The sequence below is a fragment of the Polypterus senegalus genome, chromosome 8, assembly GCF_016835505.1.
Source record: "Polypterus senegalus isolate Bchr_013 chromosome 8, ASM1683550v1, whole genome shotgun sequence".
NCBI lineage: Eukaryota > Metazoa > Chordata > Cladistia > Polypteriformes > Polypteridae > Polypterus > Polypterus senegalus.
This window is the reverse complement of record NC_053161.1, coordinates 178,744,010-178,770,344: the sequence shown is the minus strand read 5'-3', so window position 1 is coordinate 178,770,344 and position 26,335 is coordinate 178,744,010. Positions and strand designations below refer to the sequence as shown.

The 26,335-nt window shown below is 40.0% G+C and overlaps 1 protein-coding gene across 1 annotated transcript; it reads left to right on the top strand.

Annotated features, from left to right (window-relative positions):
• Positions 1 to 7,267: 7,267 nt before the first annotated feature.
• On the top strand, positions 7,268 to 25,925 carry LOC120533511 (gastrula zinc finger protein XlCGF57.1-like). The gene is made up of 3 exons (XM_039760431.1): positions 7,268 to 7,583; positions 16,201 to 16,666; positions 21,488 to 25,925. The coding sequence occupies exons 2-3, from the start codon at positions 16,258 to 16,260 to the stop codon at positions 22,624 to 22,626; spliced, it is 1,548 nt and encodes a 515-aa protein (XP_039616365.1). The 5' UTR covers positions 7,268 to 7,583; positions 16,201 to 16,257; the 3' UTR covers positions 22,627 to 25,925.
• The last annotated feature ends 410 nt before the right edge of the window (positions 25,926 to 26,335 follow it).

Genomic DNA, 26,335 nt, shown 5'->3' with positions numbered 1-26,335 from the left:
AGTGAATTCACCACTCAGCAAAACAGAAATGGAAACATTTTGGGGGGGGATAATCAAAACGAGGACTCCCAAGTGTGACTCGGATCGGTTCTAAAAAATGTAAATGTATTGGATAGTCCTCGAGAGACCTGAGCCCCTCCTTTCCTCTGGCCGATGGGGTCTTTATAATCAAGTTGAATTCTTTTCTGATTGCATGTTGCCCTTTGTCAATTTTTTTATGTTTCTTTCTTTGGGTGGATTGAGTCATGGAGATTCAATTTTTAATCCTCAGGTTCAGGTAAATTATGATGGAGGCGTTTAAAATATTTTGCATGTCTTTTGTGATGCCAGTAAGGAGGGCACCATTATATTCACACTGCTATAAAGAAAAGCCAAATGTCAAAACGCAATATGTAAACCAAAACTCAAAGTCGAGAGTTCAGATTTGTAAACCAGACACTTGCAACCTTTATAACGTTGATTTGGATGCTTCCAGAAAGTGCTTGATGCTGCCACCCCTCTGCATAACATCACATGTCGTGCATGTCTGATTGTACTACCCAAGCAAAACGGTAACAACTGCTAACAAAATATCCATCGAATGGCAGTACTCACAGAAACTCAAGACTGAATCATGGAAAGATGTGAAAATATCTTCATCTTTTAAGATTGAGTTGAAATGAACAAAACATAAAAGACGTTAAGTGTCCTCAAAGAATATATGAAAATAATTACAGAAATTATTATTCACATCCATTGCTAGATTTCATAAATTTTGCACAGCATTTTTGCTGAAGGTTCACTTTCCTGTTTGTGATCCTCGCTTCGAGTTAACCTACAGTTTTTCATTTTTTTATTTTATTCTCCAGCTCCCCCTGAGTGTTTTATGCTTCAACTCCATTTAAATTTCTCGAATACAAGTGTTTAGCTCGGTCTTTGTTTACACCGTTTTCATATTTGCTGACATTCCCTTTTGCCAGCAGGCAATTCAGGGAGCTTGACTGGAACTAGAAAGTAGATCTTAACTGTTTGTCCAGCAGATTCTTTTTCGGAATCTTGTGAGTGACACAACACCTATTCTTGGGTGAGTGACATTTTTTAATTCTTTCTTTCTTTTGTGTTGCAAATGTTTGGCTATGGTGCAACATAGGATGGACTACCTTGGTAATAACTAATAACTAGTCTCTTCTTACGATCCCTTCCATTACAAAGCTGCTTCTCTCTCAAACTTGTCAGAAAATGGCCCAGGGTGATGTCCGAGTCAATGTACTCGTGGAAGAAGGGAATAACAAATGTGACGGCAAGTGTGAGTTTACACTGAAAAGGAAAAATGGCTGAGAAATACATTTAGGGTCAGGAGATGGAGGGGAAAGACCTCCTAATTATGAATGAGGCAAAGTTCAAAACAGCAGGAAAACACTAACAAAGCTCAAAACGTTTTTTTTATTTTCTCTAAAAATAAATGGGGATGTTTGGTGTATTTTATTCGTTTTTTGTAACTTCTGCAGAGTTTTTTTTTTGCAATTCTTTTAAAGCGATCCATCGGCTAGAACGTCCAGTAGTACATCTCTGGGTCCGCGGTTCTTGAGGCTGAAAATTCATATTAGCTAAATGTTTATTGCTCCATGTGTGTCTGTTTTTAATAGCAATAAATATTTCCATGCATCACTTGTTTTTTTCTATGGCATGAAGTTAAATATATTTGATTCAGGATCATGCAAAATTTCAATTCAAACATAAGTATAAAACAGGGTTGATATTTTAAATTGGATATTAAAACCTGAACCTGATCACAAGGTCGTCTAAGTCAGTATGCAACTTTTTCCACTTGACCTCCTCCCAGAAGCCCACCGCAGCTGCACTTAGTCATTAAGTTTTAATCCATTGCTAGTTCTCAGGCACACTGCAATGACCCTAATCCCCAGTTTCAGTCCTCTTTTAGTAAATGCATACTGTACTAAGACCTGGGGCCTCATGTATAAACCGTGCGTACACACAAAAATGTTACATTCAAATGTTTCCACGCTCAAATTGCGATGTATAAAACTTAAACTTGGCGTAAAGCCATGCACATTTCCACAGTAGCTCATATCCTGGCGTACGCAAGTTCTTCAGTCAGTTTTGCAGACTGTCGGCACCCAGCATCAAAGCAGTGCTACTGTTCCTGTGTGGTTATCCTTTCTAATTTAGATCCACATCCCTGACGTGGCTTTATACATACACTGAAGTTAACCGCATATTGTTTATTAGTTTAATGCATCTGATTGTTATTAACCTATAACAAGATAATGGTCCACGGACTAGTCAAACTATTCCAAATACCATAGCTGCTTTAGCGTTGTTACTCTCACTGCACCTTCTTCTTCTTCTGTGAGCTTCTCCCATTAGGGGTTGCCACAGCGGATCATCTTTTTCCATATTACTCTCACTGCACCACTCGGAGAAACTGATCGGAAAGAGAATTATCGGTATACAGCATCAAGCACACGCTGCCTCAGCCATGCTTCCTATTTGAACTACTTCTCACACGGCAAACGCTTCAAAACCTTTCCTGTATGGACCTCGCGGTTCAGAAAGAGTTTCATCCCAAGAGCTCTAAACGCACTCAATCAATTGCACCTTGTAGAACTGTTTGTACTTATAAGTACAATCACCTCACTGTAAACTTGCACTACAGTTATAATATCGCACAACCTGTGGCACTTTGTAAAGCGCGTATTTACATATGATGACGATATCATTTATAAGATGAAATGCAGCAAAATATGTTTATTATATTATACAAATAAATCTTTAACTTCATTTAAATAATCTATATTGTTAATAATTAAAGGACACGGTGTCGCTACGCTAGCACGGATCTGGCGCTCTGCTCACGATTGTTCCTGCCGCACACTGTATGATTCACTGGGACTGGCATGAAGGACAGAATAATCAAACACGTACTACGAAGATATTTCAATGTTCCTTAAAAGTTTTGAAGAATTGTCATTATAAGCTTACTGTACAGATGGCTTAACGTCCATAACAGAGCTGATTGTGTGGCAATTGGTTACTTAGAGAAAGAAAAGGAAGGACAGGAATTGGAGGTTAGTATGTTTGAAAGAGACAGCACTGCAGGGGCAGCCTTAGGCATGTGCAAATTGTGCACCTGCACAGGGCCGCCACGCCAATATATGTTGAATATAAACCAGAACGAGAAAATAACGACACAGCTAAAAACGCAGCGGCAAATTTCGACAAAAGTTAAATGCTTGTGTCATGAGCACGAGACAGCTATTCAGTGTCTGCAATGGAAGTGGCCATCCACCGTGCATAGGATACCTTACAGACCTTGGCGGGCGAAGGAGCCACAAATTCTTTCTCTGCCCAGGGCTGCCACGAGCCTAGAGCCGCCCCTGATTACTGCTGCAATAAATTATTCAATCGAAGGTCGCGCACAATCACTCCGCCACCGTGTTCCAATGTTTAATAACATGCTTTAACTCCTACCATCATGAAAATGATATCACGTGTACATCTCAGTATTTTAGTTATTCAGAGAGCTGTAATATTATGAATTAAATGGATTCTGTGTCCTGTCGGAGGAAGAGAGACGCTTTAAGAAGCACGTAGTGATTCACACACACAGAGCACATAGAAGAACACATTCAAAACAAAGCATTTAACGTGCTACTTTAATTACGATGTGACTTGAGAAACTATTTTAAATGGTTTTAAGATGAAGTTTATGATGTTCTACTTTAATGACAAAATAAACTACATGATTAAAGTTTTAATTTTCGAGATTGAAGTTGACATTTTGTGCTTTTTCCCTATTTTTCCCTATTCCCTATATTCCCTGTGCCTATTTTTTTTTTTCTTTGTACCCTAATAAGGTTTCATATGACACTCGGACGGTGGGCTACAACTCGCCTTTTCACGGCGACCTTGATATCCGACAACTTGTTTTTTATTTCCGGCACTGTGGGACTTTGTGAAATTGAGCTTTCGAGTTTCTCCAACACACTATGTCACTCGATCAGCTTCCTTTTGTTGTTTTTACCACTGTTTAAACCAACAAATAGTATGTTTTTCATTGCCTCCACTTGGGATTCGCTGAAATTCTTCCATTTTCCCACTTGCTTTTCCCATTGTCTTTTCACAGAACACTGAGCGTAAGGGCTATTTATATTGATTTGCATATTCAAAGAGGCGTAATTCTGGGAGGAGTTGGGGCGGGACAACAGGCGCGTGCACAAGCGTTACTTTCACACTGACCGGGATTTATGTAGCGGAAGAACACAGAAGCTGGCGAACACACAGATTCCTGTATCTGGATTTTTCTGTGCATAAGCACATTTCAGCTTTTGTGTTTACGTCATGTTATAGTGTGAATTCTACACACACCTTTATGCATGAGGTCCCTGGTCTTGAATAAGAGGGTTTGGATAATGGATTGATGATGCTTGTGTTGCTTGTCTATATTTATTACTTTAGTAAGGTGAATTCTGTCCATTGCATTCTTTTAACTAGTTTCCCATCAATAATGAAACTCCAAACAAGCCAGTAGATATGACTTGACACCCTGATCCCATCTGCTCATCATCTAAGGACTTGGACTTGGCCTGTGGCTCCCTAAGTGATGGGGAGCCCACATTTGTTTTGTCAGATGAGATAAACAAGCTCTGATTAAATATCGATTTTTTGGTAAATCTGTACGTGCACAAGAGGGGTCTTCACATCATACCAGAGGATTCTTCAATAGAACATCATGCCATTAGTCCAGAAGGTAAAACTGGGGAAAAAGCAAGTCTTCCAACACGACGAAGATCCAAAGCATTCAAGCAAATCTACCAAAAAATGGCTCAGGAAGTAAAATCGAGGTTCGAAAATATCCAATTGAGATGATGTTGCAGAGCCTGAAGCAGATAGTTCATGCCAGATGCTAGGCAAGAGGAGTCGACGCAAATGCTTCCAGCTCGATGCAGCTCGGATGACCTGAGGGCTGTTCCACGAAGCGAGCTAACCTCAAAATCCAGGTTTATTTCGATAATCCCGTCTTAATTTCTCGAAATTCGGTTCCACGAACGAGGCTAACCTGAAGCTCCGCTTAATTACTATGCCAACATATGCTCTTGGACAAGCCTGCTCCGTGGTAGGTTAGTTGTGAAGCTTAGCTTAGCTTGATGAATATGATTGGACAAGCCATGTGATGTCACAGCACGACATTCTGCGGGGCTGGGATTATTCTGCTGCTGTTCACTCCCTCTTTCGCACACATCGACCCTCCAATATAAAATTATTACAGATTACATGCAGGCGATTCTAATTACTTAGAAAGTATAAAATGACAAGGAGTGCATTGAAGGCTTTTACATGAATAACCATGGCGTGCCCATTTATTCATAATCCAGTTGATGAGGGAGCGAGGCTCATTCGTAGAGCTTTAAGGCAACAGGTTCCACAATTACTTCGGCCCAGGATAGATCCGTTGCATTTTGCGGATGATTATTTATACGAGCGCTATAGATTTAGTAGACACAGTATTGCATATTTGTATCAGTTATTGGAACCTTACATTTCTAAAAACACACGTCGCTCTAAAGCCCTTACGGTTGCACAGTCTTTGTGTATCGCTTTGTGTTATTTTGCCAGTGGTTCATTTCTGTACAGTGTGGGGGATGCTGAACATTTAAGCAAAGCTACAGTGTGCCGTGAAATCAGGAAGGTTTGCGTTGCATTAAAGTCCTTTTAAATATATTCATTACCTTTCCTGGCCACCGAGGAATTCTTGCCATTAAGGAAACTTTCTTTGGAATTAATGGTGCTTAATCTTTAAACATCTACTCATTTACAGCACATAAATCATTACCTGATAAGTAACTGAATTTAATTTGTCAGGCTTTCCTAACGTCATTGGAGCCATTGACTGTACACACGTGAGGATAAAGGCTCCAGCAGGTCCAACAGAGCCTGATTACATAAACCGCAAATCATATCACAGTATTAATGTACAGGTAAGTACTGATAATATCTCACATTTATATACAAGAGGTGAAAGTGTAGTCGTCCAACATTAGCAATGTATGTCATTACCATTTCCTAAAATGTTTCAGATGGTATGCACTGCTGAACATCTAATTTCAAACATTGTGGCAAAATGGCCAGGATCAGTACATGATGCCAGAATTTTTCGCGAGTCTTCACTGGCTCAAAGCCTCAGACAAGGCAAGTCAACTAAAATTCACAAATATACTATAGTTTATTATACTACAGTCTAATGTGTCTACTTTCCATTATAGGAATTTTTCCTGGTGTGCTGCTTGGTGACAGAGGATACCCATGTCTACCGTTTCTTCTCACACCATATACAGATCCTGCAACACAAGCAGAAAGACATTTCAACCATGCCCATTGTAAGACAAGGGCACGCATTGAAATGACATTTGGACAGTTAAAATCCAGGTTTAACTGTCTGTGGCATCTGTGAGTTACACCAGACAGAGCGTGGGACATTGTAGTAGCCTGTGCAGTTTTGCATAATGTGGCAATACTGCAGCAGGAGCGTATGCCAATAATGACGCATTCTTCACTTGCTGCCAGGACCTTTTCGTTCCACTCATGTTGCTCCTGAAACCAAGCATTATTAATAATTATATTAATAATTACAATTATATATCACTTTTATCCAAGATGAACCCATATAATTAACATGCTGTCCTGTTTATCAATGTGTTAAAATAACCTTAAAGTACCTTACAACTGGTAACAAAATGCATATGTAAAAGGAAATTTTAATGACTATACATTTTGAAGGCTTGAAACTGTTCTCATTTAGTTGTTAAATAGTTTGACATCCTTAACACAAAAGTTACTAAAATCATGTTCTTACGCATTTAACTTGTCAGCTATTTTCTGCCATGCAGCCTCACGAGCTTTGATAATACAGCTCGTGTTCCCCTTTCTAGTTATTATAGCTTTGTAGTCCTCATAGGCTTGTAATAATAATTCTTGCTCCGCCTGCGAAAAAAACGCAGCTCTTTCCTTAGTTTCCATTCTTACTTATCCAGCATCGATTAACAAGGCTGCCTTTTATATCGCGTGGACGCGCACGAGCCTCGCTTATCAAGCTTGGCTTGAATTAGCGGAGATTAAATACACCTGAATTTTGTTCGTGGAACTCAATGAGCCTGAAGTGAACTGTTAGGCTAACTCAAGCGAGGCTATTACAAATAATCCTCGATTTTATAAGCTCGCTTCGTGGAACAGCCCTCTGATTTAACAAATTGCTCTTGTTACGCGCGCTGTTATTCTGAGAAGCGCAAAGACAGAAAGGTCTGACTGACCCCTCGAGCGCAGTGTCTTGACTTGGGCGCGCGAGCTCGTACACGAAAGAGGCGGGTCGCTTGCCGTTCGCTAAGGAGCATGCGCTAAATCAAAAGGCGGAAGAGCGCGAAGGCTCGGCCGGAGTCACGTGACACACAGCGTTGCCTGTTTTGCTCAGCTCCAGCTCAGTTTCGACTCGGATATTTTCTCACAGACGTCGTTAACTTAACGGATTATCCGAACTGAAATCTACACCGCTAATGACGCTTGAAGTCGTGGGAGCGCAGCCCGTGCAGGTAAGATTTAAGTAGACGTGTGAGCCGATGTCGTGTGTGGGTTATGTCCACGGAGGTATGGCGGACTGCAGCCTTTAACGGGTTAGGCGAAATCTCGGAAGTACGAGCTTTGCAGGGAGAAACTTAACGGGGTTTGCCTCCAAGCGAACATATGCAAAGTGCATTCTAATAACTCGAATTCTAATTGTGACTTAACGCTGACCGCTAAGACTTTTAGGTATTTAAAATTAAACATAATAATCAGTGCATGCAGAAATGGCATTTGGCGACCGTGTTAAATGTACAGCTATACCGCACATGTGCCTTTATTTTATGAAAAAAAGAATATTATCTTTTTGTGTGGGTGGAGCAGCAATTCAACAGCGGTCTGGAATATCTCCCTAAACTCCTGAACAGGGATAATGTGTGACGTCACAAATGGACACTCCGGCCATTATAAGATCTGGTAACATGGCAAGAAGAAGTCACACCAGTCAATGGAGTAAATTCTCGGAATTCAGGAGCTTTAGCGATGCGAGGTTTATCATCGTGTCTGGGCCGAGCTGAGCGGGACATTCGTCTCTATTGCCCAACCGCTCGTCTCCGCTCAGTTCGTCTCGCTTTTACATTTTTTTAGTCCAATTTTCAACCCCCGTGCACCGCCCACTCCCGCATCGTCCTCATACACAGTGGAGCGCGAGTCGTGATATCCTTTCTGTTTCTTCATCTGCGCGATTCATTAATCATCTTATTTGTTGCTGACTTTGTACGATAAGACCCCCCCTTTTTTTATATAAACTCAAACATCAAAGGTATTTGGGATGGTGATTGTTGCCCGGCTGTTCTTCACGGATCATGTTGCTGCAGTCTCTGGGTCTTGCAGATTAACAGACCGTATCTTATCTGACAGAGTATGCAGCTCAACTCCTGGTCCAGGATTTGGGGTTCTCATGTCTGGACTACTGCAACTAGGAGTGCCAGTGTGTGTCACCAAGATGCTGTAGGATATTGAAAGGGCAGCAGCACAGCTGGTGTTCAGTCAGCCAAGGCAGGCACATGTCACTCCTCCTTTCAGATCACTACATTGGCTCCAAGAGGCAGCATGTATTAAGTTCAAATTCTTGATGCTTGTCCACAGAGTACTCGGTGGGTCAGCTCCTAGATATGAGGAGACACGATTGAGGTCCTGTGCTTCTCACTCAGGTCTGCTGTTGAATGGCGTCTGGTGATGCCACCTCTGTGTAGTGTTGAATCTCAGTCCAGACTTGATGTGTAGCTGTTATGAGCCGCCCCTGCCCATTTGAAACGCTCACTACCTCAGTATGTTTGGTGAATTTCTGTCTTCGTGCTTTTCGCCATGTTTTGTAAGTCTGGGAATTGTAACTCACTTAAGATTTTATGTTGAGGTCTTCATTTGTGGTAATCGATTTTGTATCCTTGTTCTGTAACACAAGTCCTCGGGCCGATGCTACATGATCACATTGGCCTTTTGTAGGTTGTTTTGGATAAAAACATCTGCTAAGCAAGTAAATGTAAAGAATAATATTTATAAAACATTTATTTAATTTTAAATGTGCACTACTTTCTTACTCCAGACTTGAAGACAATACTTGTTTTCTTGGCTGTGTAGCCTCTTTATTTATTTTTTTTCTTTTTTCTCTAAATCTCTTATGTGGACTTGCAGCAGGTTTTGTTTTTTTTTATTTCCTCAGGTTCTTGTCAGTTCTCAGTCACTAAGTCAGGTCATGGTTTGCAGTTGTTTATGATGGTAGTTGGTCATAGTAGAGAACTAGTGGGTTGAACCCGATTCTTTCTGACCCGACCCTACCCCTTTATTGGGTTGTGAAAATGCTAACATGATAAAAAAAAAAAAAGGGTCACGACACCACAAAGGTTGAGAAATCTAAGGAACATCTATAAATGTCTGACCACTTGATACTCTCTGTGTCTGGTGTGTTTCCTTTCACAGTCCATAGGCATGCAAGATAGGTGAACTGGAAATTCTAAACTGGCGCTGGTGTGTGTGTGTGTGTTTACCCTGCGGCGGACTGGCGCTCTATCCAGGGATTATTCCTTCCTTGTACCCTATGCTTGTTGGGATGGGCTGCATCTTCCTCCAGCCCTACTCGGAATAAAAGTTTGCAAATGGATGGATCAGTCAGTCGGTCAGTCATTCTCCAACCTGCTACATCCTAACACAGAGTCACAGGGGTCTGCTGGAGCCAATCCCAGCCAGCATAGGGTGCAAGGTAGGAAAAAATCCTCAGCCCACCACAGGGCACACATTAGGGACAATATAGGATCACCTGCATGGGAGGAAACCCACGCAGACACGGGAAGAACATGCAGACTGCATGCAGGGAGGACCCGTGAAGGAAACCCAGGTCTCCTAACTGCGAGGCAGCAGCGCTACCCACTGCACCACCGTGCCGCCCCATGGATGGATAAAAGAAAAGAAAAATACAATTGGAAATAGATTTGGATGTAAAAAATTGAATAAACCCAGATTGTCAAATGATCAATAAGCTTAATTTCCTAGTTAGTTAATTTTGCCGCATGACTTCATCTTTTCGTTTTTTGATTCTTCTGTCTGTTTCCCATTTAATTTTTAAATGCTGTACTTGATCATTTATTTAGTAAGCTGTCGATTGCCCAGACTTGGCAGGGGTCAGTGTATTGAATGTTTAAACTAAAATGGTAAAGGCATGTTAAAATTAGTAAATAAAAGGGCAGCACTGATTAGAACATAAATAGAAGTTAAAGTACTTTAACAAACACAAAAAAAGCTTTTGAACCTTCTTTTATTCCTATTTTTGTGATTAATTTTTCAAAATGCAAAATAAAATTAAGGGTTTTTATACACCATATGACCCACTTCCATGCACAATGTTGGTAGCCCCTTTGTGTGTTGTTTTTGGCTAATTTAATAAAGTAGAATTCATATAATAAGGCCTGTTTGCCGTCATATATTTACATGAATACGTGCTGAGATGGTGTGATGATTTTGCTAATATTTAATCTGCATGTTGCGGACGTCACTACTAAATTAAAGCATTTTTGCAGGCACATTTCCAGTCTCTTTCTGCTAGGCCACTGAACTTGACAATGGACTGAAAATACTCTGTTTTTCATTGTTTTCTAAGTGTGGGTTTAAACATGTAACGTATGTTATCTCCCCGGTATCTGCAGAGGTGGCTTCAAAAAATGAAACAAAGCAACTTAACACATTGTAAGGGAAAAACTCCTCTCCCTGGTTCAGCATTGTACTCGTTCACAAAGGCTCTTCAGAAGTTTGAATTAACTGGGGTGCATCTCAGGAGCACAGTACGCCGAATGATAGCCGTTACGCTTGCATTTCATCCACAAAGAAAGACTTTCCTGGGTGTTCAGATTACACAGAGGCCACATTAACCACATGGACCTGATCATGTAGTCCAGTACTGGATATGGGATGCCTTGGTTATTTGACCCACTCCTGGCATCACTCCATGACAAGGGCTGCACAAACAGCACTCAGATGTCTGAGATTCTTTGTTCATTTTACTCTGTGGTCCCCTGTGCCCTATTGTTTACGAGTAGGAGAGTCATCAAGGAGTTCAGGTTTCCAAATTCTTACTATTTCAATATGTGATGTCTTGTTTTTAATTCAGCAGACACACCTGTTTAACACTAAAATTACCAAAACCTACAGAAAAACTCCTGGCCCACCATAAATCCATTCGCACCTCTCCATTAGCGTCTTTTTTGTTTTGTAAATGTGTCGATTTACACAGTTGTTACACACGCAACTGTTGTTGCAGTTCTGCCTTTGTCTAGAAACTGTTTCATAAGCTTTATGACCGTAGTCTCAGAAAGTCTTTCTCCGTGGGGCGACTGGGATCTTTTGCAGTTGCGCGGGACGCAACAGAACCTGCAGCTAAAGTCACTTCAGTGAACATGTACTGTGTCAGCGTGCCCATGTCGATCAAACACAGGAAGCTCTGCAGTCTACTTGTGACTTTACGCTGTTGGAAGATAAGTAAATAAATCAAGATAAGTAACATTCAATGTGGTATATGTTACTTAAATAAAAGCATGTTTCTTATGTAAAGATAATCAGAAACAGGACTTTTCATGATACGTTGGCGAGCTTTGTAAGCTGTGCTGTTTCATTGAAGGACAGGTGTGTGGCAGACTGGCTGGCAGGGTGACACCTGACCTCTTGCTTCATCTAAATGGTACCATCTTTCGCCTTACACCTGATGCAGCTGCATTGTTGTTATGTGTGAGTGGACGTTTCTTACGTGGTGAGCTTCTGTTCTTTTTCTCCAATGTAGGACCCTCGTCCTCATCCGAGTTCACCTCTGTTATAGCAATTGAGGTTCAGTGTAGAAGGATGGAATGAGATGACATTGCGTTGTAAAGGTCGGTGCTTTTAAAGGTTCAGTGTAGGTGAATGGCTTGAGACACCATCTTGATGATCACATGTGACTGCATGATTATAGAAGGGGTTGGGACGTCATGACAAATTGTAGGGTCTTTACAAATTGTGCCCCATCTTTTCTTTACTTAATTCCATATTATCTTGAACCTCCATTCAGTCCCAAACAACTTAAAGTACAGTTGGTGTTGCATGACTATTTGCTTGAAGGTATTTTACCTCGTTACTCACCCTTAAACGTCACTAATGGATATACGTTTCTTAAACTGAGCCACCAGAGGTCATTTTGTGTTATTTTTGTAATTCTGTATTCAGATTTGTCTCCAGATTACCTCCCGTCTTTTCTTTTGCCGAAACGCCCTCCCTTGTTCATTGTTTTGATTTGTAAATGTAATGAATTCTTTCGAGGTTTCCCAAATCTTTTTAAATTGTTTCATTCAAACATTTTTACTGCATAATTATGAAATTCGGTAAAGTAAAAGCTACTGGTTTATTTTTTTGGCAGGTTCCTTATTTTGATACAGTTATCACTCCAGCAGCTTTACCTTCTTGATTTAACACAATGTTGACTGCTGCTGTTGTATATTAGATTCTTCTATTTTCGATAAACTTTTACCTCCTTTACTTTGCTTTATTCCTTCATCAGTTTAATTCTTGCAACATTTTCACATTTGGAATCCCAACAGAACATAAAAACACTTTCCTGTATCTAATCCGTTTTATCTCATTGTTGGTTTGATGGAGGTTTGCAGTGATAAAGGGTATTTTTAGTAGAATTACTGCCTTAATTAAAAAGATTTTACTTTCAATGGTTGGATTCCTTAATGACAGTAGACCCAAACTTTTGCTTGCCCTGTTACATCTCGCCAGGTTTTAATTTTCTATATATTGGTTAACCCCCAGTGTGTTGTACCTTTTTTTTTAAGTTGATTTCATAACATATTATGGCATTGTTTCTATTCTGTCAGTGGTAATTCTTCACATTTTCCGCTGTTTATTGTTCAGCCTGATGCTTCACAGAAGGTTACTCTGCGCATTAATAGCCTTTCTATGCCTATTTTTTCTATATGTTTTATAGACATGTCCTCCATATTCAACAGGACAGTAGTTTGCTCCTCCGCGTTCTGGGTCTCTTACTACTTTGAGTTGTTGATTTTCATAATTTTTTATAATAGGAGGAAACTCAATTGCACACACCAACAAAAAAAAAAATGCAGAAAGGGCTCGGCACATTCTATTGGAATGACTTCACTTCTGCAAATGTTTGTTATCTTACTCTTCATGTAATTTCTTGAGACACTGAGCCGACTGCATTTTCTTCAGAGTCAGTCGTTATCCAACAGGCTATAACACTGGGTCATGGGGATCTGCTGGAGCCAATCCCAGGCAGCACAGGGTGCAAGGCCCTGGAACACAGCCCACTGCAGGACACACACACAAGCACATACTAGGGACAATTTAGGATCGCCAATGCACCTCGCCTGCATGTCTTTAGACTGTGGGAGGAAACCGGAGCACCTAGGAGGAAACACACACAGATACGGGGAGAACATTCAAACTCCACGCAGGGAGGAACCGGGAAGCGAACCCAGGTCTCCTTACTGTGAGGCAGCAGCACTACCACTGCGCCTTTTTTTTTTTTCTAGAGTTCTCCATGAAAATGTGTGTAACTATTTCCTTTCACTAGCAAATTTTAAGCCATGATATCCCGGGCTGATATTTTTTTTGATGCTTTTATTTTTCTTGCACCTGTTTGTATGTGTGAAATAACAATCCGTAAAATATATTTTTATTCTATTTGTTATAAAACTTTGGTAATATTTGATAGTCTTGACATAACAAACTCTCCTTTTTTGCTGACTATGCCAGTTCTTGATGTTTCTGGCATTTCATGCTCGTTTTTAATTTCTTCGGATAATTCTAGCAGGTCATTTTTTATTTATGATAAAATTCACTTGGGAGTCCATCTCTTCCTGGTGTTTTCCCTTTTGTACACTATTTAGTGCTGCTTCTGCTCCATCAATTTTTATTTCTTTAATCTTTTTTGCTGTTCTTTAGGCAGCACCTTTTTTTCCCCAACTTTCTTGTAACAATTCATTAACTTTTTTTTTCTTTGTACAATTCTTTATTTAATGAGCCTGAAATATTAGTGTAAGGGTTGCAATCTGTGTATATCTTTCCCTCGTGCAGCAATCCTTCAGTATGTTTTGATTTTACTGGGTTCCTTATTTTTTTTAAAGAACAGCCTTGAGCGTTTCCATCTGTTCTCTGCATGAGTCTCCTCTAACATTTTAATTTTTCTTCTTTCATCCAAGAGTAGCGCTCTGATTTTCTTTTGCATTTCATATTTAAATTTCATGCTCATTTCAATCATTCTGTATTTCATAAGCTGCCCTTGTAAAACTTTGATTTCATTTCTTAACTTTCCGTTTCCTTACTGTTTTTTTCTTTTTGAAAAACTTGTTAATATTTTTTTTCGAATTCCCGCCACTTCCACACATCTCTATACCAAGAGTGAGTGATATAGCTGAAAAGCTTTACTGTAATTTAGAAATAGACTCACATATCACATTTTATTTACACTCACTGGCCACTTTATTAGGGGGTTGGACCCTCATTTTGTCCTCAGCACTGCTGTAATTATTCATGGTGTAGATTCAACAAGGTGCTGCTAAAATTCCTCTGGGATTGTGGTCCATACTGACATGACAGCATCACGGAGTTGCTGCAGATTTGTCGGCTGCACATCAATGATGCAAATCTCCTGTTCCAGCAAATCCCAAAGGTGTTGAGATTTGGTGATTGTGGATGCCATTAGAGTCCAGTGACCTCATTGTCATGTTCAAGACACCACTTTGAGGTGCTCTGAACTTTGTGACATGGCACATTATCCTGCTGGAAGGAGCCGTTAGAAGATGGTGGTCATAAAGGGTTGGACATGGTCATCAACAATACTCAGTTAGGCTGTGGCGTTTAAATGACAGTCAGTTGGTATGAAGGGGCCCAAAATGTTCCAATACCACCCCCACCAGTATGAATTGTTGATACAAGACAGGATGGATCCCTGCTTTCATGTTGTTGACTTGAAACTCTGACCCTACCTTCCAAATGTCACAGTAGAAATCGAGACTCATCAGACCAGGTAACGTTTTTCCAATCTTCTGTTGTCCAATTTTGGTGAGCCTGTGTGAATTGTGGCCTCAGTCGCCTGTTCTTAGCTGACAGGAGTGTCGCCCAGTGTGGTCTCCTGCTGCTGTAGTCCACCCGCTTCACGGTTTGACATGGTGTGTAATCAGAGATGCTCTTCTGCACACCAGCATTGTAATAAGGCTTGTTGCCTTTCTGTCAGCTCAGACCAGTCTGGCCATTGTCCTCTGACCTCTGGTATCAATAAGGCATTTTCACCCAGAGAACCGCCGCTCGCTGGATATTTTCCCTTTTTCATCCCTTTCTCTGTAAACCCTACAAATGGTTCTGCGTGAAAATCCCAGTAGATCAGCAGTTTGTGAAATACTCGGACCAACCCATCTGGCACCAACAACCACACCACATCACTTCAGTCATCTTTCCATCCCATTCCGATGCTCAGTTTGACCTTCAACGGGTCGTCTTGACAATGTCTACCTGCCTAAATGCATTGAGTTGCTACCATGTGATTGGCTGATTAGATATTTATGTTAACAAGCAGTTGAACAACCGTACCTAATAAAGTGGCCAGTGAGTATATTTTAACGATTTCATCATTTTGTTTGATGTTTACTCAGCATTTTTTAGTTCTCAGAATTTTAGCAGCAAGCAGTCATATCCATCAGAGGCTTTAGGAATAAGAACTGGGATTTCCATGATCTAAATGTCAACAACGGGTAAACCAAATCTGTCTCCCTTCACATTTTGGCGCAAGCATTGTGCGTATGTACATGTGTGTTTGTCTGCACAATTTAGTTAAAGGAAACTTTTGAATACACCAAAACTTAAGAATTCACCCTAATCTGTAGCAGGCTTATCGATTACTGCATTGTGTAATGACTATGTGATAAGTTAAGACAAAACTTAGTATATACGTTTCATTCATTGAGTGAAGTGACTTGAGGCCCCCCCTCATTGACCATATACTCTGACCGAAGTCTGCTTTCTCCATGTTGTCTGACTTGACTGATTAATTGAAATGTGTTCAGGTTTCTTTTGATTCATCTTGACTAAAACATTTTCTTTCCACAGACAAGATACAGGAGCGGCAGTTTCTTGTAACCCATTGATGACAGCGACAGAGCAGACATGAATGTCATGGAGAAAATTACCGTAGATATTAAGGAGGAGGACTGTGAGTGGGAACATGTGCACCATGAGAAGGGGAGTGTGGACATTAAAGAGGAGGATTATGAAGAGTTCACTGTGGGCATTAAGGACGAGTCCGAGGAAAAGCCTTTCATCAGTGATAATATGCAGGGGCATAAAATTATAAACCGAGTCAAGGAGGAAGACCCTCAGTCAGAGACCATCTGTAAGTCTCTGTGTCAAGATGGAAGTGTAAGTTCATTGGCCTGCCCTCAGAGTAGCAACTGTCCTGTCCAGGAGAATTCAGTGAGTGTCAAGTCTGATACTTCTTTAGACACAAAGACCACTGAAGAAATATCAAGGAGGACACTGGATGGTCTGCCATCGTCTACAAATCAGCCTGGAGATGGTAAGCAAAACAAAGTCCGAATATCAAAACCTGGCCGCACGTGAGCTGCTCTCCATAGCTCACCCTTTGCTCTCCGGCATTCTTATACGGTGATATGGAAAAGATTTCAATCTTCTTGACATTGAAAGTCATCATAATTATCTACATGACAAAAGATTTGTACACATTTATCCATTCAGTATTTTGAATGTGTGCTGTAACAACACATTTCTAAAGTCCAAGTAAACCGTTTTCTGTAGATATTTAACTCAAGAAAAGAAATAAACTCCAAAGTTTGTGTAAGTATTTAAATCTGTGAGTTTTTGGAAGCTCCAGGCTTACACAAATGACAAATGAATCACAAATGGCACAAAGGTGGTGCGCAACGGGACCTTCACACTAAGTCTATTTTTTTTAGCAGTTTCCTGCCTTGGTCATTTCGGTTATTTTGTTTCTCACATCGGCAGAATGCTCCTTTGTCTTCATTTATGCAGTGATTGTCTAACCACCACTGTGGCCCTTACAAAGGGGGTATTTTGTATCCAGAAAGATAGAAAGGACTGACAAGTAGGACTTCATTATGTTATTATGTCTGTCATATAACTGTCACCTTTGTGCCAAATAATTTTAGGATACCATAGCATTCATCTTAAAGAACTAGCATAAAGGGTTAATAAATGTGGGAAACCAAATAAAGGTCAAGTGAATAACAAAATGTACACTAAAATATAAGAACTTAAATAAAGGATGTACCAGAAAAAAGGTTGATGTCATATACAAAACTAGCAGAATACCCGCGCTTCGCAGGCGGAGAAGTAGTGTGTTAAAGAAGGTACGAAAAAGAAAAGGGAAAATTTTAAAAATAACGTAACATGATTGTTAATGTAATTGTTTTGTCATTGATATGAGTGTTGTTCTCATATCTATCTATCTATCTCTCTATATATATATATATATCTATATCTATATATCTATATATATCTATATATACACACCAGCTTGGCAGCGGGGAAGTAGTGTGTTAAAGAAGTTATGAAAAAGAAAAGGAAACATTTTAAAGATAATGTAACATGATTGTCAAAGTAATTGTTTTGTGTATTTGGCGGCAGCGTCACGAAGTTGTTTTCGGTAGCTGCATCAGAAAATGTATCACGACGTCTGACACGCCTCCTTTTTACTGTTTTCTCACAGCTTGGATTGCTGCTGTCATATATATACACACTCACAAACACACACACACACACACACACACACATATATATATATACATACCTATCTACATCATATATACACACACATACATACATACACACACACAAATTATATATATATATGTATGTATGTACGTGTGTGTGTATATATATATATACACATACATATACTTGTGTGTATAGCTTTTATATATGTGTGTGTATAGCTTTGGTCACTGAGTGCAAGGGAGAAATAATAAAATATAGTCTATAAGTTATTAAACAGTAAAACATTAACGCTTTTAAGAAGTACAGGTACATTGAGCACTACTGGAGTGGTTGCGGGTAAACTACATTTTAAAGACTGTGTAACACAACAGGTAAGTAACTAACAGCAGCTAAAATGTATATGGATCATCTCTCGGTAGTTGATCCCTTTTGAAAGGCGCTACACGACGGCTGTGGTATAGAAATCACATTTTCTATGTGAACGTTCAAATTTGTGCCTCTGGTAATGTGCCTTACCGGCATTACCAGCAATTAAAGAAAATTATTTTTGTGTCCTCTGCAGTGTTAAGAGAGAAAGGCTTTGGTTTGGGAAAAAAGGTGTAAAGAAAGGAAAGTTTCCTCTTTCTTTTATATAGTATAGAGAGATGTGTTCGCTGACGTTATGATCGCCTTTTGGGGACAGTCGCGGTGGGTCTTGTGTAGACTGGTGAGACGTCCTCGCCATTAATCGGCTGTGATGGCAGTGTCAGTCCTCCACTCGTGTGCGTGTCTTCATAATCCGGGTGAGGACCTCATAATCGTGATAATGCAAAAGAAAGTGTGAATCGCCTTAATATTATTTTGCCGTGGTGTAGAAAAGGGGTCCCGTGTTTGCACTTGTCTGGGCTATAGCGCAGGGGGAGGATGAAAAAAATTAAAAGTGCTCACTTTGACTTAAGGCAGAAGCGCAGTCAGCGTCTCAAAGGCCGGCACAGCTATGCACGCGCTGGCTGCTCGACTTTTGCAGGGCAGGAGACCCCAGTTTTTGCAGACACGTTCATGATATCAAAAGTCTCAGCGCTCTTTGGAGGTCATTCATATATTATATGATATATATGTATATATATATATATATATATATATATATATATATATATATATATATATAATATCTATCTCTCAAAATACCCCTACCAGAGCGAGAAGTAGTGTGTTAAAGAAGTAATGAAAAGAAAAGGAAACATTTTAATAATAACGTAACGTGATTGACATTGTCATGAGTGTTGCTGTCATATATATGCCTGCCTAAATAAGTCACCCTCGCTTTGCTCTTACTTTTTACCGCTCATTTAATCATGGCTAGTGGCGGAAAAATTATAAAATGGAAGGAGGATGGCTTTACCAAAACAATTATTGATGGCTTAATCGATTATTCATAAAGCTTGAATTGGTGATCTGTTTTTCTGTGTTAACCTCATATTTTTCATACTTCTTCTCAAACTAAGGTGGTGCGAGGGTAAAATGAATCGGGATGCTGATCAATGTAATCGTGTACCAGGAAATCATGCATTGACAAAACTCCCTTTGCTTGTAATGCAAAGTGTGATTAAATGCATTATTTTTAACGTTATGGAGCACATGCATCGAAGCTTCTCAGCTGTGCTTGTGCTAAGAAAAGGAAAGATTTTAAAAATAGCGTAACACGATTGTCAATGTGACCTTTTGTAAGTAGTGCCTGGAGGATTCAGTGTGTTGAAACTCTAGAGACAGCGTGTGTATTAACTTGTGGATTTTTCTGTGAGTATTTGGTGGCAGTGTGACGAAGTTGCTTCGGAAGACGGCGTTAGCTGCAGAGCTCAGCTCAGAGTGAAATGGGATGAATGGGCGGGGAGATGATGACGTGACTCCCCCACCCGCCTTAACTGTCAATCCCCACAAACACAGTCTCGGAATTTGCATAAGCACACCCCTTCACCTACAATTTTAACTTAGTTACAAAGTGATCAAAACTCTCGTTTATATCCTGCGTCCTCTCATTAAACTTGTATCCCGCATTACCTGTGGGCATGTGAAACGCCAGCGGTAGCCTGTCTATGAACTTCATTTAAACTTTAGGTTTACACCTTGCTTTCTTTCCGAGGTAGCAACACTCATGAATATGGTAGTATATGTCACTCGCTCGCTTCTTATTGTTTCGCTGCTTTCTCAATTATAAAATGCATGTTTTCTTAAGCGCTTTTTGGAGGTCTTCCTGGTTTTCTACGCACTGCGTTGACAGTCAGTTCACGTGATTACGTGAGAGGCGTGATGATGTCACACGAAACCCCGCCCCCCCACGTCATTCCAGCTCAACTCCATTACAGTTAATGGAGAAAAATACCTTCCAGTTATGACCATTAGGCGTAGAAGTTCGAAATGAAACCTGCCCAACTTTTGTAAGTAAGCTGTAAGGAATGAGCCTGCCAAATTTCAGCCTTCTACCTACACAGGAAGTTGGAGAATTAGTGATGAGTGAGTGAGTGAGTGAGTGAGTGAGGGCTTTGCCTTTTATTAGTATAGATGTACTGAAGGATGACTAAGAAATCGGCAGATGTCCTATAAACAACGAGAATGGACGATTGTTATATGCACAGAAATTTCAAGGGTGGTGGCTCATCTCATAAGGTATAAGGAGAACCAGAATATAATACTGTATATTAGACTTTCATTTTATATAAATCATTTTGGTGTCAACCAACGAACCAAACAGAGTAAAATGTCTGCCTTGATTGACACTGTATGTAAATTCAGTAGTTTATAAAATGAACTTCTATTCTTTGTTTTCTGTGATCATTCTGACCAGGCTGTAACAGACTGCTTTTGATGAACGCTCCCTCTAAGACATTTTACTGAGCAGTAATTAAAGACACCATGAACAGTTTTTCTCTGCCTGATTACTGATTTGTCCTGTTAGAGGATGTTTCTTTCTTTAATAAGATGTTAAATTTCGGCCACATGATTCATTTGTGTAAACCTGGAACTTCCAAAGCAGAGATGTTTAAATACTTATGCAAACACAAACTTTGGAGTGTTTCTTTTTAATAATTAATAATAATAATAATAATTTTTTGCATTTATATAGCGCTTTTCTCACTACTCAAAGCGTTCAGCTATTCCAGGTTAAGGGCCTTACTCAAGGGCCCAAACAGAGCAGAGTCCCTATTGGCATTTACAGGATTTGAACCGGCAACTTTCCGATTACCAGTGCAGATCCCTAGCCTCAGAGTTAAATATCTACAGAAAATGGTTTATTTGGGACTTGGAATTTTATTGTCACAGCTTAAGTGTTCATGTTATAAAGACACTGAATGGATAAATCTAGAAATCTTATGCAGATAATTATAAGGACTTTCAAAGGGGATTGAATATTTCTGCATGCCTCTGTAAAGTGTCTATAAAAGTATTTACCCACTTGGAAGGTTTTATATTTTATTTTTCATATGAGCTTAAGTCAGAGCCTTACTTGTCTTCGTCTTCTTCTAAAAAAGAGGGGTAACCCTGGTGCTGTTGGTGTATGTTGGGCTTATTAGAATTGCAATGAAATGATTTTCACTAAATTGCTGCCACTTGTGAGGCCTTTACATCTGCTTCATACAGTTACAATTTAGCTTTTTTTTCTCTACAGATATTAAATCTAATTGCAAAAGCAATCCATCAAAGCATGTAAACCGAAATTCACATTGCTGTACTGAATGTGGGAAGCAGTTTTCAAAAGAAGAAACTCTTAAGAGCCACCAAAGAATTCATAGTTCGGAGGGACCGTACCGCTGTTCTGAATGTGGGAAACAGTTTTCGCACGGGTGGTATCTTCAGATCCACACAAGAATCCATACTGGAGAGAAGCCGTACGGCTGTTCTGAATGTGGCAAAAAATTCTCCCAAAAGAGCTCGCTTCAGGCCCACATGAAAATTCATACTGGAGAGAAACCATTTTGCTGTACTGAATGTGGTAAAAGATTTTCATTCAGGCACAATCTTCAGAACCACACAAGGACCCACACTGGAGAGAAACCGTTTGTCTGTTCAGAATGTGGAAAGGAATTTGCACGAAAGGGTGACCTTCAGGACCATGCAAGAATTCACACTGGGGAGAAACCGTATTGCTGCTCATACTGTGGCAAAGGGTTTGCACAGAAAGGTGATCTCCGGAGCCACACGAGAATTCACACTGGTGAAAAACCTTATGTCTGCTCTGAATGTGGCAAGCAATTCTCCAAATCAAGCTCGTTTCATCAACACAAAAGAGTTCACACTGGAGAGAAGCCCTACTGCTGTCCACAGTGTGGCAAACAATTTACCTACAATTATCGTCTTCAGACCCACTTAAGGGCTCACAGTGGAGAAATGCCATATTCCTGTTCTGAATGCGGGAAACGGTTCTCCTGCAGCAGCAGTCTTAATGTTCACCAGAGAATTCACACTGGAGAGAAGGCATATGCCTGTCAAGAATGTGGCAAACAATTCCTGAAAAAGGGCAATCTGGACAGCCACGCAAAAATTCATACTGGAGAGAAGCCATTCTGCTGTTCTGAATGTGGAAAAGGATTCACACGGAAGGTTGATCTTCAGAACCATGTAAGAATTCATACTGGTGAGAGGCCGTATGGCTGTCCTGAATGTGGGAAACAGTTCTCCACAAGCAGCACTCTTTACACTCACAAAAGAATTCACACTGGAGAAAAACCGTACTCCTGTTCAGAGTGTGGGAAACGGTTCTCTCACAAGGGCAATCTTCAAAGCCACATGAGAGTTCACACCAAATAAGACCACAGGATTTTAACTCGCAGTGACTGAATTTTATATTGGTAAATATAACAACTAGAGATTCTGGAAGGAGAGATTAAATTAAGGAATGCAGTAAGAGTGGAGAGAGGACATTAAGGAGTTGAGGTGCCACCTTGCTTACCCCAGTTATGGAAGCTGGATTTTTTTCCCTTCAAAACAATGCAAAAAATCAGCTTTTTGATACATACCTTTTGAGAATAAGGGGAATAGTGCAACCTCAGAGTGAATTCACCACTCAGCAAAACAGAAATGGAAACATTTTGGGGGGGATAATCAAAACGAGGACTCCCAAGTGTGACTCGGATCAGTTCTAAAAAATGTAAATGTATTGGATAGTCCTCAAGAGACCTGAGCCCCTCCTTTCCTCTGGCCGATGGGGTCTTTATAATCAAGTTGAATTCTTTTCTGATTGCATGTTGCCCTTTGTCAATTTTTTTATGTTTCTTTTTTTGGGTGGGTTGAGTCATGGAGATTCAATTCTTAATCTTCAGGTTCAGGTAAATTATGATGTAGGCGTCTAAAATATTTTGCATGTCTTTTGTGATGCCAGTAAGGAAGGCACCATTATATTCACACTGCTATAAAGAAAAGCCAAATGTCAAAACGCAATATGTAAACCAAAACTCAAAGTCGAGAGTTCAGATTTATAAACCAGACACTCGTAACCTTTATAACGTTGATTTGGATGCTTCCAGAAAGTGCTTGATGCTGCCACCCCTCTGCATAACATCACATGTCGTGCATGTCTGATTGTACTACCCAAGCAAAACGGTAACAACTGCTAACAAAATATCCATCGAATGGCAGTACTCACAGAAACTCAAGACTGAATCATGGAAAGATGTGAAAATATCTTCATCTTTTAAGATTGAGTTGAAATGAACAAAACATAAAAGACTTTAAGTGTCCTCAAAGAATATATGAAAATAATTACAGAAATTATTATTCACATCCATTGCTAGATTTCACAGATTTTGCACAGCATTTTTGCTGAAGGTTCACTTTCCTGTTTGTGATCCTCGCTTCGAGTTAACCTACAGTTTTTCATTTTTTTTATTTTATTCTCCAGCTCCCCCTGAGTGTTTTATGCTTCGACTCCACTTAAATTTCTCGAATACAAGCGTTTAGCTCGGTCTTTGTTTACACCGTTTTCATATTTGCTGACATTCCCTTTTGCCAGCAGGCAATTCAGGGAGCTTGACTGGAACTAGAAAGTAGATCTTAACTGTTTGTCCAGCAGATTCTTTTTCGGATACTTGTGAGTGACACAACACCTATTCTTGGGTGAGTGACATTTTTTAATTCTTTCTTTTGTGTTGCAAATGTTTGGCTATGGTGCAACATAGGATGGACTACCTTGGTAATAACTAATAACTAGTCTCATCTTACGATCCCTTCCATTACAAAGCTGCTTCTCTCTCAAACTTGTCAGAAAATGGCCCAGGGTGATGTCCGAGTCAATGTACTCGTGGAAGAAGGGAATAACAAATGTGACGGCAAGTGTGAGTTTACACTGAAAAGGAAAAATGGCTGAGAAATACATTTAGGGTCAGGAGATGGAGGGGAAAGACCTCATAATTATGAATGAGGCAAAGTTCAAAACAGCAGGAAAACACTAACAAAGCTCAAAACGTTTTTTATTTTATTTTCTCTAAAAATAAATGGGGATGTTTGGTGTATTTTATTCGTTTTTTGTAACTTCTGCAGAGTTTTTTTTTGCAATTCTTTTAAAGCGATCCATCGGCTAGAACGTCCAGTAGTACATCTCTGGGTCCGCGGTTCTTGAGGCCGATCCTCCAATTAGCTGTGAACCGCTCAGTCTCACTGAGGGTAGGGAAGGCTGCGGGGATCTGTGGTATCCGGGGTGAACTTGTCCAGACTGGTGGTACGACTGGCATTGCAAGCAATCTTTGGTTCCATTTGGGAGACGGGCATCATCCCAACTGACTGGATAACAGGACTTGTTGTCCCTATCTGGAAAGAGAAGGGGGGTCACCTGGATTGCATGAACTACAGGGGGATAACACTGCACTCAGGTCCACGGTAGGGTCGTGAGGACGTGAGTTTCTGGACCAGGCCAAGGGGATGCCCACGTAACACCTGGCAGATAGATGGTCATTTCTAGAGGGTGTGTCTGCCTGCCTTCGGGGGGTTGCCAGCTGGGACCCCGAGCTGTTTCGTAGTGTGGCAGCGTGCTGTATCTGGGCATGCTCCACAACCTGACCTTACCGGACCTAAGCACACCAAGTGGGGGTTTGAACTCAAGGAATTTAATTTTCTCTGTCCTTTTTTTTTTTAATTACCCATAGTGCCATTTTGTGATGTTCTCATCTTCCATTGCCTGTGTAATTGTGCGATGTGTGATGTTAATGCTTGGTATACAGTTTCCTTATTTGTTTTCTAGCTTAAGCGTTTTGAATTGTGTCTAACATTTTTATCTCTGATCTGTAACTCTAATATGAACCCCAAATGGATTAGGATTTTTTTTTACTCTCTTTTTTTAATCCCATGACTCTATAATTTAAAATTTGTGTTTTGATGAGATAGAACAATGTAACCATAAATCATGCCAAGAGTTCTTAATTAGAAATCCTTAACACTAACACCAGCCAAAAGCTGTAGCAGTAAGATCTCACTCTGGAATTAGGATATTGTTTTAAACTCCCAGTCTTGGACAACCTGGAATCTGCAATGCTAACAAGAAAAGACAGTTTGAAGTCTGGGTGGAGGGGCAGGATCAATGCAAATTAAAGAACTATTGGTTAAAGAACTATTATCTCTCTCTGTCAATTTTCCATGTCTCTGATACACGATATTTGGTATGGAATTTGTTAAAGTGGTGCTAATGCGCCATCTGTTGGAATGAAGAATGCATTTTATTACTATGCACATTCCAAGAGAGTGCATTAGCAAACTTGGGAGTTCAACCCATCTTAGACGCGTAGCACACACAGCTAGTACGAAAGTTAAAGTTAGAAAGTTAAACGAAACAAAACGGCTTTAAAATGATACTGAAAGTAGAGAACTCCTGTACATAATTGCATTCTCCATTTTCCTAATTAACAGAAACTTGGAAAAAGACAAGAATCAAATGTGAAATCAAATAAAGAAAATCTTGTCAAAAATAGTAAGAGGAGTGATCTTAATTGTGACATTAGGCCACTTTAACCGTCAGCGTCACTTCAGTTTGTTCTGGAAAGAAGGCCATTTAATAAAAGTGAAGCCGTGTGTTGTGTTGTTCAGGGCCTGCACCTCTAAAATGGCATCGATCTGCAAATGTTTGAGGGGAAAACCACATGAAAGTGCTCTAAAAAAGCCGAAGAAATGTTTCTTTCAAAAGGCGGTTTCATAAATAGGTGCTGCTATTCAAGCACATTTTCCGTTTAATTGTCTTGCGGTCTTTTCCACCTTATTTTTCAGTTATGCTGTTGCTTATGATTTCTCTCTTTTTGTTCCGTTCACTTTTCAGTATTCTGTGCTCGCTTGGTGGTATTTTCTTCTTATGTGCCCCACGCACGGTTGCTGGAACTTTTGTATCGGTTTGAATGGCTTTGGTTCCTGCTATTTTGAATTTCTTTTACTTTGTGTTTACTGTTATTGGACTGTGGATTGACTGACTGTTCTTTTTTTTTTTTTCGAGGATTTCCTTTTATGTCATTAATTTGTCGCCTTTTTGCTGTGTTCTTGC

Coding starts and splice junctions, on each gene's coding strand:
- LOC120533511 (XM_039760431.1), top strand. CDS start 16,258: ATGAATGTCATGGAGAAAATTACCGTAGATATTAAGGAGGAGGACTGT. Junction 16,667..21,487: donor TACAAATCAGCCTGGAGATG/GTAAGCAAAACA, acceptor TTTTCTCTACAG/ATATTAAATCTAATTGCAAA.